Source organism: Dasypus novemcinctus, chromosome 21 (genome assembly GCF_030445035.2).
Source record: "Dasypus novemcinctus isolate mDasNov1 chromosome 21, mDasNov1.1.hap2, whole genome shotgun sequence".
In the NCBI taxonomy this organism is placed as follows: domain Eukaryota; kingdom Metazoa; phylum Chordata; class Mammalia; order Cingulata; family Dasypodidae; genus Dasypus; species Dasypus novemcinctus.
Genome location: NC_080693.1, coordinates 55,029,619 through 55,046,806, shown reverse-complemented (window position 1 = coordinate 55,046,806; position 17,188 = coordinate 55,029,619). Strand labels below are relative to the sequence as shown.

Sequence of the window (17,188 nt, the reverse complement as noted above, 5' to 3'; positions counted from 1 at the left end):
ACAGGCACTCAGCTAGCCACGTGGGCACCCACATGGGCACTCAGCTCGCCATGTGGGCACTTGGCTCTCTGCATGGGCACTTGGCTCGCTGCACAGGCATGCTTTCTTTTTTTTCTCTGAGGCCCCAGGGATTGAACCCGGGCCCACCCATATGGTAGAAGGAGGCTGCATCACTTGAGCCACGTCCACTTCCTAATTTAATACTCTTAAAGATTGATAAGAAAAAGACAAACAATGAGATAGGAAAGGTAAATCGTTCTCGAACATGAAGAGGTAATTCCGAGAAGGGCAAATCTAAATAGCCAATAAACCAATGAACACTGGAGCTCCCTGGAAGAGAATTACAGATTAGAACAACAGTGAGATAACTTCTCCTATCAGATTAGCAAAATTCAAAACAATGATAATACCTGCTGCTGAAAGGGATGAGGAAAACAATACTGTCATTATCAAGACTATTGCTGGTGGAAATGAGAATTGTCACAGCAACATCTGGCAATATCTATTAAAATAAAAAAAATTTCCATTTTCCCAATAATCCCAAATCTGAGAGACTCTCCCATAGAAATGAAAATATCAGTATATAGGGATATGCATACAAGCATTTCTTGCATACAAGCACTGCACAGCTTTGTGGCAGTGGCCAAAACCTGGAAACCAAGTGAATACTCATTCAAGAAGGGAGAGGTTCTCTTAAGTTGCCACACTGTCGTCTGAAGCATTGTTTACAATTCTCCCATTTAACAAACTGCTCAGGAATGGCATAACAAACAATGACGAAAGCATCACTTAAGTGCTATCAAATGACTGGCTCTCCTTCACTCATCACAGCTTGGAATTCCCTCGCCAAGCTAATCTCCTGGCAATTTCCAAACCCCTCTACCATTGCCTTCAAACTATTTTTTTAAAAAACATTTCTCTTTCCAGACCTCTCTACATGGGACTCTCAAAGTTTTCATTTTACATCTTCTATCTTGGTTTTGCTATTTTATTACTTCCTCCCACGGCTGCCTCGTCCACGAGCTCAGGGTGCACCTCACTTTGGGGACCACGGCTTCCTTCTCCCTTTCCCTCCCGCCACCGGGACCTGCCAGGGTTGTGGAGGGCCGTGCGACGCTTGAACACGTCAGGCTCTCAAAAAACGTTCGTGTCGGCTGGGTATATAGGAAGTCAGGCTTCACCTGCTCTTTCTTTCACATTTACTGAGCATCGCCAAGGACCGACCTAAGGATTCACAGGTGACTAAAGCACGATCCCAGACAGGTCACCACCAGCGGTGCGCTCGGCGCCACTGACGGGGTGGGGTGGGCGCGGCCGGGATTAGCAGAAGGACAGCATTTGCAAAGGTCTAGTGGATCTCCAAGAGCGGTCCCGCAAGGGCAACAGCAACGTCACCCGGGAACTTGTTGGAATTTTTAATTAAAAGGCCCCACTCCCGACAGAAACTGTGTTTAGGGTTTGAGAACCACTTGTTAGGGTTTGAGAACCACTGCTCCAGTAGGGACTCGAGGATGCTCGGGATGAGAGGGAGAAGGGAGTAACCAAGGTCTTGTGCAGGGCCTGGGATGGCGGCCAAGGGGGTTAGACTTTGCCCCGTGGGTGCGACCGCCAGGGTTTCTAAACAGACAGGGCCGGGGGCACCTATGCAATCCATCCCAACAAGGCGCTTCTGGGGTCTCGAGCCTTCTTTGTGCGCCCTGGGGCGAGAGCTTTCCCGCGCGGGACTGAGTCCTCGCGACACCAGCGGACAAGCAGGAGAGAGGTCAGGCCGCAGCCCTCTGCGCACCCGGGTACAGTGGGTGTACAGTCCAGGAGACGAGCAGACGCAGGAGATGAGTGCGCGGCCCCACACCCGGCCCGCAAAGCGAGCGCGAGAACCCCGCGCCCGCCGGGCGGAAGGCGGGCCCGGCTGGGCGCTTTGCGGCCCCAGGCTCCACCCCCGGCTCCGCCCCGCGCGCGCCCGGCCCTCCTCCCCGGGCGGGGTGGGGGAGGGCTGCCTGGGTCCCGCGCCCGCGCGTGCGCCCGCGGCCGGGTTGCAGGGCTGGGCGCGCGCCCCGCGTCCCGGCCAGGAAGATGGTGGCGAGCGCGCGGGTGCAGAAGCTAGTGCGGCGCTACAAGCTGGCGATCGCCACGGCGCTGGCCATCCTGCTGCTGCAGGGCCTGGTGGTGTGGAGCTTCAGCGGCTTGGAGGAGGACGAGCCGGGCGAGGTGCGCCGCCGGCGGGGCAGGCAGGCTGGCAGGCCGGGTGCGGGGGCGCGCGGGGTCCTGGCAGGGCTGCGGGTGGCCCCGACCCGGAAAGTGGGGCACTGGGCGCGGGCGTGCGGGGCACGGGCGGTCGCACGGAACTGAACACTTGGCCCTTGGCACCCCTCTTCCCGGCGGGCCTAGGGGACTGCGAGCGGGGGCGTTGCATGGCCCGGAGGCCCGACCCGAGGGCGGGCTGGGGGCTGAGGCGGGGGCGGGGAGCGAGTGCGAGGAGCAGTGGGGGGTGGGGGTCTCGGACTGGGGGAGCGGTGGTGAGGCGTGAGGAATGGGGCTGAGAGGCGGGGTTGGGCGGGAGACTGCTCGGAGGTGGGGAGCCCCAGGCCAAACTTTCTGAAGTTGGGAGGGGGCGGGGGTGTGCGCGCAGTGGGCGGAGGAGAGGGGCCGAGGGTCCCCGGTCGCCGCGCCCAGCTGCGCCTGAGGGGCAGTGGCTGGTTGGGAAGTGGAGCCGGGAGAGGAACTCGGGCCTGGGACAAAGTGTGTGCCCGAGAACTGAGGGAACAGGGAGTTACCCCGAGGGAGAATTGGAGTGTGCCCGAAGCCTAGCTTTCTTAGCCAGAGGGGTCTGAAGAACGTGGGCAAACCTTCAGGAGGGAGAGTGAGGTGTGAGTTGGTCTCCAGACATTAGGGAATTGGGGAGGGGGACTCTGTGGCTTAAAGGTAATGGGGGTGGCAGCAGCTGGTTTAGCAGAGCCCCTGGCCCAGCCCCCTGGAGCAGGGGCAATCCGGGTCCTACTCAGTGCCCCTGGGCCCTGCTGAGCAGGGCTCCCAGGGCTCCCTCACTCTTGGTTGATGTGGTTTCATCTAGAGGTCCAGACTTGCCCTCCCCAAGTGCGGTCAGGAAGAGTCTGGGAATCTGGGGATCTGGGGCCATCCTGGAAGGGCCAGGATGCTAGGCCAAACCATGGCCTTGTGGTTCCCCGGTGCCAGAAGACAAGGCTTCCCTGAGCCCCCACTCCCGCCCTTTGGGTGCCTCCTGGGCTCTGCTTTCTCTGTTCTCTTGGGCTTCTCCATTCGGTAGAGCGAAGGCCAAGAGATCCCAGCTGTCTGCTTCCCCTTCCAGCAGAATGGAGCCTGGGAGAAGAGCTGCCCTGGTTTTTTTGGGAGAACCAGGAGGCTGGGATGCTGAGGGGAAGTGGATCAGAGTCCCAGGACACCGTAACTCCAAAAGGAGCTAAGGGTGCTTGGCTTTTGGCAGGGCAGACTGCTGGGGTGGGAGGATGGGGGCTGGCTCTAGGACATCCCAAGGGAGTGAGCTTGTTCCTAGTGGGCCAATAAGGAGGAGGAGGAGAGAGTGTGGGAGGACTGTTTGGGCAGACGGGGGATCCTGGGACGGAGTGGTCCATTGCTTTGACCCTGGAGTATGCAAGTGGAGGCCATGACCACTTCGGGGAGGGGCGTGCCATTGAGAGGCTCCTCAGAAACAGATTGCCCTGAGCCACAAGGGGCTGGGAGGACCCTGCGCCCTGCTGTCCTGTCCACAGCCTGGGGCGAGAACTGGGGTAGTGGAGTGTTTGGAACCCTGCCCCCACCTCCTCCTCTGGCTTCCTGGGCCAAAGCTGAGAGGGGAATTCCTGACTGCAATGGACAGAGATCTTGGCTGACTTCAGGGTTGTGTGGTGCAAGCAGCCATGGGTGCTCAGACTCCCTCAGCAGCCACCTCCCCAGAACTCCGGGTTGCCAGGCAGCATATAAGGCAGTCCTGAGGAGGGGGTGCGCCTCCCTCATCTGTCCGACCCAGCTCTGCTGCTAAGGAGCTGTGTGACCACTGGCAAATTAACTAGCCTCTCTGTGTTCTCAGTGTCCTCATCTATAAGGTGGGGATATAGCCCTTCTTGCATTGGGTAACCCTAAAAATTAAATAAAGATGAAGCCCATGAAGTGCTTCCTGGAGTTCCTGGCACCTTCTAATTCCTCAGCAAATGGTACCTGTTCTTATAATTCCTTGCTCTCTGCACTGCCCACTGGAGATAGGAATTCATTCATTCAGCCAATCATGTATTCCACGAATATTGAAGTCCCACTTTGTATCAGGCACTGTGCTAATATAGGGGGTACAGGAGTAAGCACCATAGACTTGGTCCCAGCCCCCGTGCGCAGACAGTGAAAAGGAAACTCAACCATAGAATTACAAACCAAGATGGGGGCTGCTGCACTGACATAACAAGGGGGCTGGTTTAGCTCAGGTGGCGGGGGAAGGCTTCTCACGCTGGGTAGCGTGTTAGCTGCAGGAGCCAGGGGCAGGAGAGGTCTGACGAGCGCCCTGGGGAGAAGGGGCCGGGCACCTTTGAGAATGGAAAGGAGGGCGTGGTGGGCTCCCTGGAGAAAGGCTAGAGAATTGGTCCAGGGCGGGTCCTGCGTGGTGGAAGAGAGCACAGGAAGGGCCGGGGCTTCGTTCTAAGTGCTGTGGAGAGCGCTGAAGGATTTTCAGACGTACACTTAAGACGCACACTCTGTCTTTGGAGAGCGTGGATACCAGCGAAGATAATTAGCATCCAGAGAGGCACTTGGTAGTTTTCAGGGCTTTCACAGGCCTTGTCTCACCGCTTGTTTGAATTGCAGTCTGAGAAGTCCGAAGGAGGTGGGGTGCGTTCCCTGTCTCTCTGGCTCAGAGAAGGATTCTGGGGAGGAGGAGCTGCGGGCCAGGAAGTGGCTGAGAACATTAAGTGTGTCCTCAGTGGGGAGGAGGCGGTCTAGGAGGCCAGAATGCAGAGGTCAGAGGGGCAGCCCTGCCCCCTAACCTCAGGGGCTCCTGGGGCAGCTCCTCCAGGGCACAAGCATGGGCCCTGCTGATGCCCACTTGGCCTGAAGCCTGGGAGGGGATGCGTGTGGCCTCCTGACTCCCCACCACTGCCTCCTGGTCCCCTGACTTCCTCTGGGCTTGTCCTTCTCAGGGTCAGCCGGCTCCCTGCTGCAGTGCAGGGCCCCACCGTGTCCATCTCCTCCCACCTCCGTGCCCCACCGCAGCCAGCCTGGCCTGGTGCCCCATGCCTTGCCCTTCTGACCAGCTTCCTGCCTTACTGATACTGGCTTCTACCCCAGAAAGCCCACAGCTCCTCTGCCACCTTTATCCCCCTAAGCTGGGGAGTGTCTCTGCCTCTCTGTGGCCAGGTCACATGTTGCCAAGTTGGTATATGCCCAGCTCAGTGGGGCTGCAGTAGCCTCTCCAGGGGGCTGCCCAGCCCAGAGTGCCCTCCTCCGTGTGGGTACAGAATGGGGTGTGTTGCCTCTTGTCCTACCTCAACTCTCCCTCTTGCAAGCATCTCTTCTCAGATTGGGGCAGGTACCCCCAGCCTTCACTGGGCATCTCCCAAGAGGTAGGACATGGGTCCCAGGGTGTAGGTGTGGGGCTCTGGCCCAAGGGTGGCTGCCGGTCTGACTGCGAGGTTTCTGCCTTGCTCAGAGAGCGGAGGGAAGGAAGGTCCTAGACGGTGAGGGGCAAGAAGCACCCAGCCTAATGGAGTCTAGGTTGTTTGAGGGCCTGGGCCCCTCTCCTGACTTGACATTTGACTATTTCTTCTTTTTTTTTAAGATTTATTTATTTAATTCCTCCCCCCCTCCCCGGTTGTCAGTTCTCTATGTCTATTTGCTGTGTCTTGTTTCTTTGTCCGCTTCTGTTGTCGTCAGCGGCATGGGAAGTGTGGGCGGCGCCATTCCTGGGCAGGCTGCACTTTCTTTCACGCTGGGCGGCTCTCCTTACGGGGCACACTCCTTGCGCGTGGGGCTCCCCTATGCCGGGGACACCCCTGTGTGGCGCGGCACTCCTTGCGCGCATCAGCACTGCGCGTGGGCCAGCTCCACATGGTTGACTATTTCTCATTCCACTTTCAGTAATGATAAGAATGGCATTTATTCAACATAGAGTCATTGAATGTCTAGTATTGCTAGATGCTCTTCTGAGCTCTGGGAATACATCAGTGAACAAAACAAGAAAAATCCCTTCGCTTGTGGCGCTTACATTCTTGTGAGGGAGATATGCACAGTGATGTAATATAAAGTATAGGGTATTAGAAGGTGGTACGTACTTTGGGGAAGATGAAGCAGGAAATGAGGTAGGGCTGGCGTTGTAAATACAGTGGTCAGAGTGGGCCTTGCTGAGATGAAGCCATCTACATAAGGAATTAAGGAGGCGAGGGATGAGCTGGGGGGATGTCCAGGTGAGGATGTCCCAGATACGGGACAGCAAGTCAAAAGCCTGAGCTAGAGGGGAGTGGATGTAGCTCACGTGGCTGAGCGCCTGCTTCCCATGTACAAGGTCCTGGGTTCAATCCCTGGTACCTCCTGGAAGAAATAAAAAAGCCTGAGCTAGAAGGCTAGCGGCGTGCCAGGTGAGATGGGGGCCCTGGGAAGAACTTGGTGGCTGGAGTGGAATGAATATGAGAGGCTTCGTAGGAGCCGAGGTCAGGAGGGCAGCCTGACAGGCCACAGAGCTCTTGTAGCTGTTGGAAGGATGCTGGCTTTTCTAAATGAGAAAGCAGTGGCAGTTTCGAGCTGCTGAGTGGTGAGGTGGGACTTCACGGCCATACTGGCTGGGCTATGGGGGAACACGAGTCGGAGCGGGGAGACCAGGAACCCAGCAGGAGGGGGGGGGGCTCCGGTTAGGGTGCGCGTGATGGAGGGGTAAGAAGCGGCCAGGTTCTTGCTCCGTTTTAGGGTAGCGCCAAGAGGCGTTACCGATGGAGTGGGTGTGGGATGTGGGGAAAGGGAAGAGTCAGAGGTGACTCCGCAGAGCTTCCAGCCTGAGCAGCCGAGGACTGAGTCGTTAAGTGAAACGGGCAGGTTTGGGGAGGAGGGTGAGGTGTTGCCTCCGGGACTTGAGGTTGTGAGAGGTTCGTCAGGTGCAGCTGTCAGGGAGACTGGTGGGGGCTGCCGGGAGGTTCCAGGCAGCCACCCAGGCCAGAGGGAAAAGTCTGGAAGTGTCGGGAGGTGGATGGAGTTGAAAACAGACGGAATGAGGTCATCTGGGGAGTGGAGTTCCCTCAGAAACGAAGGCCCCGGGATGTCAGCTGAGAGGAGTGGCCTCGAAGGAAGGGGGAAAACGAGGCATGTGCAGGAAGGTGTTTCAGGGAACAGGGAGTGATCCGGTAAGTTATGCTGCCAGAAGGTGAAGCCAGAAGCCGGCCACGTGCCCCTGAAGTCTGTGGATAGTGGAGGGGAAGGGCAGGGTGTGGGTGGACAAGAGGGGGGGAGAGGAATGAGTCAGCCGGTGGGACAGCGCTTTCTGGCTGCGTTCTCCAGAGCTTTACCTCAGCTGGTTCTCACACTGCCCTACCACGTTGTACAGCTGAGGAAAGAACCAGAGACGTTAAGGCACTGCCTGTGAGGGGCAGAGCTGGGCTTGGGACCCTGGCGCCTCAGAGGATGCGGGTGTCCACAGGTCCCGCCCCGGGTGCTGCACCAGCACCTCTGACCCTGCCTCCATGTCTCCTTCCCTGAGGACCCAACCAGTACAGGGGCTGAGTTCATCACCTCCAGCTCTACTCCCCACTTTCTGGCCTTGGAACTCCCACATGGAAATGCTTGGGATTTACCTGGAAACTATAAGAACACTGTCTTCCCAGCCAGGCCGCGGCGGCTGTGTTGGACCTCAGGTGGACACTCCTGTGTCCTGGGCAGGTCGCCACACCCTTCCCTTAGGACATGTGTGCTCATCGGTTGAGAAAGACAGGGCCTTGGGATCCCTGAGATAGCAGGGCCTGCGGAGGTGCCCTAACTGCTGGTGACAGCGCAGTGGGGGGGGGGCTGCGGCGCAGGGAGCGTGGTGCTCCCTCTGACCCGGGGAGGTGCTGCTGGTGTCGAGCGCACAGGTGAGCAGGGCTTCTCTAGGTGCCTGTGGGCAGGGGCTTCCAGGTCTGAGGGTGCGCTGGCCAAGATGGAGCTGAAGGAGCAGTGGGAGGCAAGTGACCATCCCAGTGACCTGTGTCTCCCTATCTTTTACAGAAAGGAAGGCAGAGGAAGCCACGGCCGCTGGACCCTGGCGAGGGCTCCAAAGACACAGACAGTTCGGCAGGGCGGCGGGGCAGCGCAGGCCGGAGGCACGGGCGCTGGCGGGGCCGCGCCGAGAGCCCGGGCGTGCCAGTGGCCAAGGTGGTACGGGCGGCAACGAGCCGGCACCGAGCTGGCCGGCGGGTGCCCCCTGCCCCACCCCCGGAAGCCCCAGGCCGACAAAACCTGAGCGGGGCAGCCGCCGGGGACGGGCTGGTAGGGGCAGCCGGCTTCCCACCGCACGGAGACACCGGGAGCGTGGAGGGAGCCCCCCAGCCCACGGACAACAGCTTCACCCCCAAGTGCGAGATCGTAGGCAAGGACGCGCTGTCTGCGCTGGCCCGGGTCAGCACCAAGCAGTGCTGGCAGGAGATCGCCAACGTGGTGTGCCTGCACCAGGCCGGGAGCCTCATGCCCAAGGCGGTGCCCCGGCACTGCCAGCTGGCTGGTGAGGGGCAGGGACGCTCCAGGGATGCTCCCGTTCTTCCCGGGCCTGGGGTGGAGAAGTGGCGGCCCTGGGAGGTGGCAGGGCAGGGATTCTTACCCACGTTTCTCAGAGAAACTCAGTCCAGAGGGACCCTGCTTCCTGTCCAGCTTTACATTCATTGTGCCGAGTAGCTGAGGCAGAGCTGGGACCCAGGAGGGTCAGGCTCCATCTGAGGGCTTTCCTTTTTTTTTTTTTTCCTAAAGATTTATTTTTTATTTATTTCTCTCCTCTCCCCCGTTGTCTGCTCTCTGTGTCCATCCGCTGTGTGTCCTTCTGCGTCCACTTGCATTATCCTGCAGCACTGGGAATCTGTGTCTCTTTTTGTTGCATCATCTTGCTCTGTCAGCTCTCCGAGCGTGCGGCGCCACTCCTGGGCAGGCTATGCTTTTTTCACACAGGGTGGCTCTCCTTATGGGGTGCACTCCTTGAGCATAGGGCTCCCCTACACAGGGGACACCCCTGCATGGCACAGCACTCCTTGCACGCATCAGCACTGCGCATGGGCCAGCTCCACATGGGTCAGGAGGCCTGGGGTTTGAACCCTGGACTCCGTCTGGTAGGCAGACACCCTATCCGTTGAGCCAAATCCACTTCCCCCCAAGGTCTTTGTTTGGAAGGCGGGCAGCCCCTCTTCTGACCTCACCCTGCCCTGTGGCCTGGGGTGGTGCCTCACCACCGTCCCCTGTTCTCTCCTCACAGGGAAGGTGAGCCTGGGTGTCCAGTGGGACGAGACGCGGGTGCAGCAGCCTGTGGCCAGCCCCCCGGTACGGATCGCCTACATGCTGGTGGTCCATGGCCGAGCTGTCCGCCAGCTGAAGCGGCTCCTCAAGGCGGTGTATCACGAGCAGCACTTCTTTTACATCCACGTGGACAAGGTAGAGGTGGAGGCCAGGGAGACCTGGGGTTGGCAGGACAGAGACCCAGGAGGCCACAGGTAGACAGGGCCTCGGACCAGGCTCGGGGCCTCCTTGCTTTACACATAGGGAAACTGAGCCCCAGAATGGAGGTGCAGGTGGCACAGAGTCACCCAGCCGTTGAGGGGCTGGAGCCTGCCCTGTGCCTTCTCCATTCCACGTCACTTGTGCCCTGTCTCGGGGCTGGGGGTAGGGGGTGGGATTGTAATGCTGAGCCTGGGCCCGGCTGCTGAGGGGCCCCACTCCGCCCCCAGCGCTCCAACTACCTGCACCGCGAGGTGGTGGAGCTGGCCCGGCAGTACGACAACATGCGGGTGACACCCTGGCGCATGGTCACCATCTGGGGCGGGGCCAGCCTGCTGCGGATGTACCTGCGGAGCATGCGGGACCTGCTGGAGGTTCCTGGTTGGACCTGGGACTTCTTCATCAACCTCAGCGCCACCGACTACCCAACCAGGTGTGGGGTCCGTGCTCTGCACACTTGGTGGGGGCTCAGCTCAGCTGCCAGAGCTCCGTCTGGGGATCTGTGGGGAGAGAGGACCCAGACAGGCTCCTTCCCCTCCACCGAGCTCAGGCTAGGGTCTGCACAGCCCACGTGGCTCCCGTGGCTCCTGTGGCCCCAGCCGTGTTTTAAGAGAGGGGTCAATAAAAGACCATCTGAGGGTTGAGTGTGACAAGAGATGGGGGAGGTGCAGGGTCCAACAGCAAGGGCTGGAGGAGGGTGGGGCAGCCTTCCTAAGCGGGGGCACCCACCCAGGGCAGCTCTCTGAGAAGGAAGGGCCGAGGGGTGAAGGTAAGGGTGCTGGAGCGAGGCTGCCTTGGCTGGTATCTGAGCTCAGCCCCCTCCCTTGCTGCTTTCCACTGACCCGTTCCCTCTCCAGGACTAATGAGGAGCTGGTGGCTTTCCTGTCCAAGAACCGGGACAAGAATTTCCTCAAGTCTCATGGCCGGGACAACTCTAGGTGAGGGTGCGGGTGGGGAGCCCAGCCCCCAGGTCTTGTCGCCACCCTCCCACCCAGGGGGGCTCAGCAGACCCTCATCCACGGGCCGGCCTGCCACCCCCAGGTTCATTAAGAAACAGGGCCTGGACCGGCTTTTCCATGAGTGCGACTCACACATGTGGCGCCTGGGCGAGCGGCAGATCCCAGCGGGCATCGTGGTGGATGGCGGCTCTGACTGGTTCGTGCTGACACGCGGCTTTGTGGAGTACGTGGTGTACACAGATGACCCGCTTGTGGCCCAGCTACGCCAGTTCTACACGTACACCCTGCTCCCTGCGGAGGTGGGTGGCCCCGGGCAGGCCCACAGGCCAGGGAGGGCACAGGGTGCGGCGGGGTGCCCCAGCTCACCCTCGCGGCAACCCGCAGTCCTTCTTCCACACCGTGCTGGAGAACGGTCCGGCCTGTGAGACCCTCGTGGACAACAACCTGCGGGTCACAAACTGGAACCGCAAGCTGGGCTGCAAGTGCCAGTACAAGCACATCGTGGACTGGTGTGGCTGCTCCCCCAACGACTTCAAGCCCTCGGACTTCCTCCGGCTGCAGGTGCCTTCCCCGAGGTCCTGAGTGCTGCCCCCTGCTAGGGCGTCCCCTGGGTTTTTACCCTGCGCCTTCCCAGGGGTGGAAAGGTTTCGGGGGGGCCAGCCAGCGAATCTGGGGGCCTTCTGCAGGACAGCAGCCCAGGAGGCTCCCCCAGTCTTGATCTCCAGGAGCCAGGAAGCTGGGCCACCTGCCTGCTGAGCTCTTGGATCATCCAGGCCCCTCACCCTCCTTGCCTCTCCTGCTCCAGCAAGTCTCCAGACCCACTTTCTTCGCCCGGAAGTTTGAGTCAACCGTGAACCAGGAGGTGCTGGAAATCCTGGACTTCCATCTGTATGGCAGCTACCCACCAGGCACACCAGCCCTCAAGGCCTACTGGGAGAACACCTACGACGACGCGGCCGATGGCCCCAGCGGGCTCAGTGATGTCATGCTCACGGCGTACACCGCCTTTGCCCGCCTCAGCCTGCACCATGCTGCCACTGCCGCACTCCCACGGGCCACCCCGCTCTGCAGGTGAGGCCTCCTGACACATAACAGGCCCTCAGTGTGTGCTGCCCTATTGGGGGAGCCAATTGGAAAGAGTTAGCCCCTGCCCACAGGGCGCTTCCAGTCTAAGGCATTTTATTTGAAAATGCAAATTAAGAAAAGGCGGTGAGAACCAGGCAAATAGGTGCTGTGGGGTATGAGAGTTGGGCCAGGGGATGGGACTCCCAGACCCCTCCTGGGACTCCAGGCCAAGTTGGGTGTGTTGATGGCATCTCCCTTTCTCCCTGCTGGAACCTTCTTAGGTTTGAGCCCAGGGGCTTGCCGTCCAGCGTGCACCTGTATTTCTATGACGACCATTTCCAGGGCTACCTGGTGACGCAGGCGGTGCAGCCCTCAGCCCAAGGGCCAGCAGAGACGCTCGAGATGTGGCTGATGCCCCAGGGGTCGCTGAAGTTGTTGAGACGCAGTGACCAGGCCAGCCGGCTCCAGAGTTTGGAGGTGGGCCAGGTCCTCCTTGTTGTCTCCTGATCCCCAGCAGGGCCCCGGGTGGTGGGGAGAAAGTGACAGAAAGCCAGGGGCAGGGAGGGCTCGGTTAAGGCTTTAGGCCGGGGCTCCTGGTGCGCATGCCCTCCCCACCCACGGGCGCACACCGAGGAGTGCCTCCTGTCTGGGGTACAAGGTCGACGTGGCGTTAGCAGGGAGGAAACTGCCCGTCCCTCGGCAGCGCGAGCCCAGTCTTCTAGACGGCAGGGATTTTCTTCTAGAGAGACTTGACCATTCCTAGTCGGGCCCCAAAGTCAAGCTCTGGAGTGTCCCTTTCCTGGAGGCTTTGGCTTCATGTGGGGAGTTCAGAAAAGGAGCCTAGAATGGATCTCGGAGGGGAGAGATGCTACGCTCTCCTGGTCTGAGGAAACAGGTTCAGGAAGAGATAGTGCCTGGCCTGAGGCTACACAGTGAGTTAGAGGCAGCTCCAGGCTAGAGGGAAGGACTTTGCCCCAGGCTTCTGCCTAGCTGCCTCCTTCCCTACAGGTTGGCACCGAGTGGGACCCTAAAGAGCGTCTTTTCCGGAACTTTGGGGGGTTGCTGGGGCCTCTGGACGAGCCTGTGGCCATCCAGCGCTGGGCCCGGGGCCCCAACCTCACAGCCACCGTGGTCTGGATTGACCCGACCTACGTGGTGGCCACGTCTTATGACATCACCGTAGACACGGAGACCGAGGTCACGCAGTACAAGCCCCTGCTGAGCCGGCCCCTGCGGCCTGGGGCCTGGACTGTTCGACTTCTTCAGTTCTGGGAGCCCCTGGGTGAGACCCACTTCCTCGTGCTGCCCTTGACCTTCAACCGCAAACTACCTCTCAGGAAAGGTAAGATCCCAAGTGATGCCCAGAAGCCAGGCGATAGGATTTTCTAGGCAGGTGACCCCAAGAGGCCACCGTCTGAGCTGACCCCCACCCCCAGGAGAGTGCGAGGGGAGGTTGGGTTCATCTGCTTCCATCCCGAGCACCCCAGGCCCCTGCACTGTGGTACGATAGAAGGGGAAGCTTCGGAGTCACGTAGACCTAGGCTTGGAACGTAGCTCTGGCACTTAATTGGGGTTTTATCCTTGGCAAATTCCTTGGCCTTCCTGAGCCTGTCTTAGCAGGTGTACCGCATAAGCAGCCCTACTCTGTGACTTGGTGCATGGAACACAAATCCACTCAAACTAGTGCAGGTTGAAAAGAGGAACTCTTTGGAAGAATGTTCCTCTTTTCTCCTCACAGACTAAGGAAACAGCCAGGTCTCACTGGGAGCCAGAGGGGCTCCCCTCGTCTCTCTCCCTCGTCCCGTCCTCTCTGCCTGGTGGCCACAGGCTTTGCTGTTCTCTGTCTGCTTGGCCTTGCCAGTCTACTGAGTAGCTCCACCGGTTGGCTGAGGTGAAGGCAGCAGGCTCTGAACAGAGGCAGCGATGGGCCGGAGCTTCCCTCAGGGGACCTAATTTCAGGGACTTATCAGATGAGTGTATTAGGGACGAGTGTGGGGACAAGTGGCTGGTGCTTCTTCCCCATACTGCACCCTATCACAGAGAACACGGGTCAGAGCAAGTTGTCCACAGGAGCGGGGGTGCTGGTGGGGGGACTCAGTATACAGTTCTGAGCGCCAGGGTTTGGTGAGTCCCTGTTAGGCAAGCCATGTTCTCTGATCTGGAACTTGGCAGTCTAGTGAAGGAGACAGATAGGGGAGAAATGGGGCAAGCGTTATAGCGGGTGGAAATTTGAGCTGAGCCTTAAGGAATGGGCAGGGTTTTTATAGACAGAAAAGGGTACTCTAAGTGGAGGAATAAAGACGTGAGGTATCTGTTGCAAGAGAGACGGAAGTGTGAGGCAGGCTGGGCAACAGGTGTAGAACCGGGTGGGGAGCCTGGGGGCATGGGCTTGCCACAGCTGGTGGTTGGGAGGGGCATGGACGACACAAACCAGACTGTTAGAGGAAAGTAACCTCACCTTCCTAATTAAGTGCCTTGAATCCATAGTGGGGAGGCGGGTAAAACCAAGGCACAGAATGTTCCATGAATTAGCCCAAAGTCCCTCAGCAAGAGTGACCCCATAGGAGAGCTGGAACAGGAACAGGGGTCCCCGGACCTGACTGCTGGGGTCTGGCTCTATGGCCTCTCTTGGGCAGGGTGTGCTGACAGCCTGTCCTGCACCCCCAGATGATGCCAGCTGGTTGCACGCCGGGCCGCCTCACAACGAGTACATGGAGCAGAGTTTCCAGGGCCTGAGCGGCATCCTGAACCTGCCTCAGCCGGAGCCCATGGAGGAGGCTGCTCGGCGGCACGCAGAGCTCACCGGCCCCGCACTGGAGGCCTGGACAGATGGGGAACTGAGCGCCTTCTGGTCTGTGGCAGGGCTGTGTGCCGTGGGCCCCTCCACCTGCCCCTCCCTGGAGGCCTGCAGACTGACCAGCTGGAGCTCTCTGTCCCCTGACCCCAAATCGGAGCTGGGGCCCGTCAAAGGAGACGGGCGACTCAGGTAGCAGGGCCCCAGCCAGCACCCCCGAGGACCCGGGGAATTGCACCTTATGGACAGTGGAGGGATGTCTCCTCCCACAGCAAGAACCAAGGCGCCCAGCAGGACAGCCATTCCAGCCATCAAGAGCCCGCAGTAGTCGGCAGGGAAGGTGGACGCAGTGTTTATATTGCTGACTCTCTGCTAGGGACCAGAGGACTGGCAGGAACGCAGGGAGAAGGGCTCCAGCCTTCCACGCCTGGCTCTTCCTTACCTTCCCCTCTAGTTTGTATTTTTTTATTTAAAAAGGAAAATGGGTGGTGGGGGGAAGAACTGGAAACAAAAGATGTGCAATAGGGCTCAGAGCAGCCCCAGGAAGTGGGCCATGGCCCTGGGGAGCAGGGGCCCGCCGAGCCCATCTGCTGGTGCTCTGGAGGAGGTGGGGCTGCCTCTCTCCAGGGCCTCTTTCCCCCGGCCTGGACCAGCGGTGTTCACGGCCGAGGCTGAGGCACTGGTCTGCAGGGCTGCCCAGTCCCTGCCAGGTGACAAGGCCAGGAAGAGAGGTAATATGGGGGGGCACTGCAGAGCTGGATTCTGGCGGGACAGCCTCTCCTGCAGCCAAGGAACCCTAGAGGAGGAGTGGGGCTGGTTCTAAGGCTTCCCCTTGACGGGACAGGCAGGACATCAGGGCTACTGAGAAGGGGCACCCCAGAACTGCAAGCAGGGCCTGGGCTCCACCCTGAAGGGTGGAGTCCTCATGAGCAGAAGAGCCTGGAGTAGACTTGTGCCTGAAGCTCAGTGTGAAGTCTGAAATATGCAACAGAAGAAATATATCTCTATCTCTGTAAGCTCAGTCTTGGTGTTTTTTCTCCTGGGTGCTGTGGAGTCATTACTGTAGGTGTTCTCTTACACGTCTCAGCCGGTACTTCGGCAGCCAAGGTAAGATGGAAGTCTCATTCCCCCAGCGTGGGAACACACAGTCCATCTAAGAGCCGGAGATCACAGGAGCCCACTGAATCAGATCCCTCTTTTTCCAAGGAGTGAAAGGCCCAGAGAGGCCCAGTGACTTCCTTGTTGCCATCCAGCAGGCCAAGGAGAGCTGGGACTAGAGCCCAGTAGTCTCTCCCCTGCCCCTGGGCTGTGGCAGAGGTGGCTTCTCTGCTTTCAGCGTCACCAGAGCCCATCCCAGCCCTGCCTCATTGGACCCCCTCACAACCAGCTATGGTGTGGTGGTGGCCATCAGGGCTTGTTCCTTTAGGGGTGGACTGGTGGCTTGGGGGCTTGGCCCTAGGACCTGGGATGGTCGTGCTGGCCATTTTGACCATCCTCCCTTTCTCCAGCTCTTTCTCCCCTCTGTTTCTCCTCCCACTTTCAGCAAGGCCTAGATCTTGGTCCTGCACACCTTAAGCGGGGACAAGGATGTAAATTTCTCAGACCTCTAAAATCACCCTCTCAGCTCTTGCCCCTGACAGCTCAGCTTGGGGGACAAAGGGTTCAAATCTTGCCTTGGCTGCCACAGGTCAAGTTCTAGTTGACAGGAGAGGGCACCCCTGACCAGACAGCACTGGAGTTTTCTGTCTTGCTTTTTTTTTTTTTTTTTTTAAGATTTTATTTCTCTCCCCTTCCCCTGTTGTCTTGTTCTCTGTGTCCATTTGCTGTGTGTTATTCTGCATCCACTTGCATTATCTGGTGGCACCAGGAATCTGTGTCTCTTTGTTGCATCATCATGCTGTGTCAGTTCTATGTGTGTGCAGTGCCACTCCTGGGCAGGCTGCGCTTTTTTCACGTGGAGTGGCTCTCCTTGCAGGGCGCACACCTTGTGCGTGGGGCACCCTATGTGGGGGCACCTCTGCGTGGCATGGCACTCCTTGCACATGGCAGCACTTTGTGTGGGCCAGCTCCCACATGGGTCAGGAGGCCCTAGGGATCGAACCCTAGACCCTCTATATGGTAGACAGACGCTCTTATCAGTTGAGCCACATCTGCTTCCCTTGACTGCCTGCTTGTGCCAGCCACCATGCTGACCTTTTGTGTGCACCGTCTCAGTCCTCACAACTTGGTAAGGCGGGCAGAGTTTTTCTTACCTTCAGTTAGAACAGGAAACAGAGCCTTTGAGCTGTGAATCGACTTGACCCAGAGAAATGGCTGTGTGGGGGGTGGAAGAGGCTGCAGACATAGGAAGGCAGACTCCTGAGCCAGGCATTGTCACTTCATCCTCTTGCCTCTCTAAGAGCCTGGCTGGACGGGATTTGGGGAGCAGTGGCGGAAGGTGGGCTCTGTGGCAGCAAGAGTTCCAAGGAAATGGTGTATGAGTTTGGAGACTGAGATAATTACGGCTTCCTACTACTTTTTGAACTTTGGGAGGGCATACACTGTGTTGCATCCCCTAGCACGCCACACCAGGTCCTGCCCACTCGTCACGTGCAATGAGCATTTTGCATTCACCCTCTTAGCCCAGCAGGTCATGATCCTGACCAGGCTTTGGATTTAATTGGTCTGAGGTGGCAACTTAGCAATGGCAGGCTCTCAA

General features: G+C 59.0%; 1 protein-coding gene across 1 annotated transcript; it reads left to right on the top strand.

Annotated features, from left to right (window-relative positions):
• The first annotated feature begins 2,037 nt into the window (after positions 1–2,037).
• Positions 2,038–15,506, top strand: XYLT2 (xylosyltransferase 2). The gene is made up of 11 exons (XM_058284000.1): positions 2,038–2,208; positions 8,203–8,695; positions 9,434–9,609; positions 9,903–10,105; positions 10,530–10,610; positions 10,714–10,930; positions 11,016–11,192; positions 11,437–11,702; positions 11,978–12,173; positions 12,705–13,038; positions 14,364–15,506. The coding sequence occupies exons 1-11, from the start codon at positions 2,074–2,076 to the stop codon at positions 14,684–14,686; spliced, it is 2,601 nt and encodes an 866-aa protein (XP_058139983.1). The 5' UTR covers positions 2,038–2,073; the 3' UTR covers positions 14,687–15,506.
• Positions 15,507–17,188: the final 1,682 nt, after the last annotated feature.